Below are 2,875 nucleotides of genomic sequence, written 5' to 3'. Positions count from 1 at the left end.
AATCATTTCAAATCATTTTAAATAATTTCAAATCATTTTAAATCATTTCAAATCATTTTCAATAATGTCCACCCTGTTAGTCAGTTTCTTCTTCAAATGACGTCATGGCTGTCAGACACGTGTTTCCAGTGCCCTCCTGTAGGGGGCAGCAATGCACATTGTATACAGCAATAACCTTTGACCCCCCCATGAGGTCGCGGGGGATAAACATCCCGCGTTACCAAGGCAACGGGATGACGTCATGTTCCCTCATTGCCATTACTTTCCTCTTTGGACGAAATTCCGTGCATGATAAATACTCTCCTCCATCTTAGAAGATGTTATCTTTGTCATTTAAATATGCAAATAAGTATTGTAAATTAGATATGCAAATAAGTATTGTAGTAGACTAGACTATTATGGGGGTGTTAAAGTGCTGGCAATGGATGACATATTAAGGTTGTTTTTGTTGTTGGTCGTCTAGTGACGTCACGAAAGAGGGGGGGGGGGGGGGTGTACCTGACCTGTGACGTCACTTCTCCGCCAGCCTCCAGGTGGGGCCACGCGCTTCTCTCGTAGCAGCTCGCGTGCGGTGGGCGGAGCCTGGCTGGCCGTGCTCGTGACAAAAAGCGCCAGGATGGAGCGCGGGAATTAAAGGCGCCAGGATGGAGCGCGGGAATTAAAGGCGCCTTTTCTTCTTCTTCTTCTTCTTCTTCTTCTTCTTCTCCTTCTTGTTAATTGTAGCGAAGTGGCGAAAGAAGGACGCGTGCGCGATTATTCACGCGCCACTGGGAATCTGCCTGCGTGCGTGCGTGCGTGCGCGTGATGGAGGAGGAGCAGCAGCGGCTGATGCGCGCTCACGCTGACGCTCAGGCGCGGGTCGGCATGGACGGAAGTGGAAGTGGAAGTGGAAGTGGAGACATCGGAGACATTTTACATGAAATTATGACCATCACGGACCAAAGTCTGGACGAAGCTCAGGCCAGGTGACGTCATCTTTGCTAAATCATGTGTACCAACATCCTCACACACTAAGTCAGAACTACTCTCTTACTCTTTCATCTTCATGTCGTCGAAACTTAATCTTCTTCATTATGTTTAACATTCTTCATTTATTCCATGACATTTTCAGTATGAATTATCATTTTATTCGCACTTATAATTCAATGAAACATTTTAAAATGGCTCATCAGTTAAAGTTAAAGTGCCAATAATTGTCAAAAAGGATTATGAATAATAATTATTATAATTAATATGCTTTAAATATTTGGTATATGTTTAGTGTGACAACTTGTTATCTTAAATGTCTAGTTCAGCAACATTAGAGATGTCCCATAATATAATATCGGTATCGGTTTTTTTAAATTATCGGTATCGTTTTTATTTATTTTATTTTTATTTTTTTATTAAATCAACATAAAAAACACAAGATACACTTACAATTAGTGCACAAACCCAAAAAACTCATTCACACAAAAGGGTTGTTTCTTTCTGTTATTAATATTGTGGTAGGTTCCTACATTATATATCAATACAGTCTGCAAGGGATACAGTCCGTAAGCACACATGATTGCTGGTCCACTAATAGTACTAACCTTTAACACTTCATTTGACTCATTTTCATTCATTACTAGTTTCTATGGAACTGTTTTTATATTGTTTTACTTCCTTTTTTATTCAAGAAAATGTTTTTAATTTATTTATCTTATCTTATTTTATTTTATTAATTTATTTAAAAAGGACCTTATCTTCACCATACCTGGTTGTCCAAATTAGGCATAATAATGTGTTAATTCCACGACTGTATATATCAGTATCGGTTGATATCGGTATCGGTTGATATCGGTATCGGTAATTAAAGAGTTGGACAATATAGGAAAATCGGATATCGGCAAAAAGCCATTATCGGACATCCCTAGTTCCCATGTTTAGTTTTTACTCATTTTTACTAATTGGTTCTTATCTAGTTTGCACTTTGTCTGTGTTATTATTATTATTATTATTATTATTATTATTGGCTTTCATCTAGTTTGCACTTTGTCTGTATTATTACTATTATCATTATTATCGACTCCTCTTTGCCTCATTCTTTTGATTTTCCTACTTAAATGATGTTAGATCTGTGTTGTTGTTGTTGTAAATGAGCTTTGGCTACACACACTATGATGCATATAACTGTTTCAGATATCTATGTTTCTGTATCTGTCCCTATTTCAAATAAACCTTTATATATACTGTGTATATATGTATATATATATCCATCCACGTCCAAAGACATGCACCTGGGGATAGGTTGATTGGCAACACTAAATGGTCCCTAGTGTGTGAATGTGAGTGTGAATGTTGTCTGTCTATCTGTGTTGGCCCTGTGATGAGGTGGCGACTTGTCCAGGGTGTACACCGCCTTCCGCCCAATTGTAGCTGAGATAGGCTCCATGCAGCGCCCCCCGCGACCCCAAAGGGAATAAGCGGTAGAGAATGAATGGATGGATGGATATATATATATATATATATATATATATATATATATATATATATATATATATATATATATATATATATACAGAAATCAAATCATAAATTATAAAAGGAAAAGCAGTAAGGGTGGAATAAGCTCCGCTTCTTCCTACTCCTTTTCAGTCATGTTAGAATGTGAAACATGCGTGTAAACATAAGTATGTTGCAAGCACCTCACTATTTTCTTATTCTTTTCTTTTCCTCACTCATTTTGTTGGTGTTTTGGTGTTTTTCACCCGCTTTTTTTTTTTTTTTTTTTTTAACATGTTGGTAATAAAATGACAAGACAATAATAAACATGAGACGTGTTACTCACATGTGTGTGTGTGTGTGTGTGTGTGTGTGTGTGTGTGTGTGTGTGTGTGTGTGTGTGTGTGTT

At 37.6% G+C, this 2,875-nt stretch overlaps 1 protein-coding gene across 2 annotated transcripts in view; it reads left to right on the top strand.

Annotated features, from left to right (window-relative positions):
• The first annotated feature begins 713 nt into the window (after positions 1–713).
• Positions 714–2,875, top strand: part of LOC133618020 (pre-B-cell leukemia transcription factor 1-like) — a 59,395-nt gene continuing 57,233 nt past the window's right edge. The window contains exon 1 of one of the 2 annotated variants that reach the window (XM_061978477.1): positions 714–965. In XM_061978477.1, coding sequence (XP_061834461.1) covers positions 805–965 — 161 coding nt within the window. In that variant the 5' untranslated portion in view covers positions 714–804. The remainder of the gene's footprint in view (positions 966–2,875) is intronic. The other variant, XM_061978476.1, reaches the window with a different exon arrangement.

Source organism: Nerophis lumbriciformis, linkage group LG18 (assembly GCF_033978685.3).
Source record: "Nerophis lumbriciformis linkage group LG18, RoL_Nlum_v2.1, whole genome shotgun sequence".
Taxonomy (NCBI): domain Eukaryota; kingdom Metazoa; phylum Chordata; class Actinopteri; order Syngnathiformes; family Syngnathidae; genus Nerophis; species Nerophis lumbriciformis.
The sequence above is the reverse complement of the archived record's forward strand: the minus strand, read 5'-3'. Positions and strand labels throughout refer to the sequence as shown.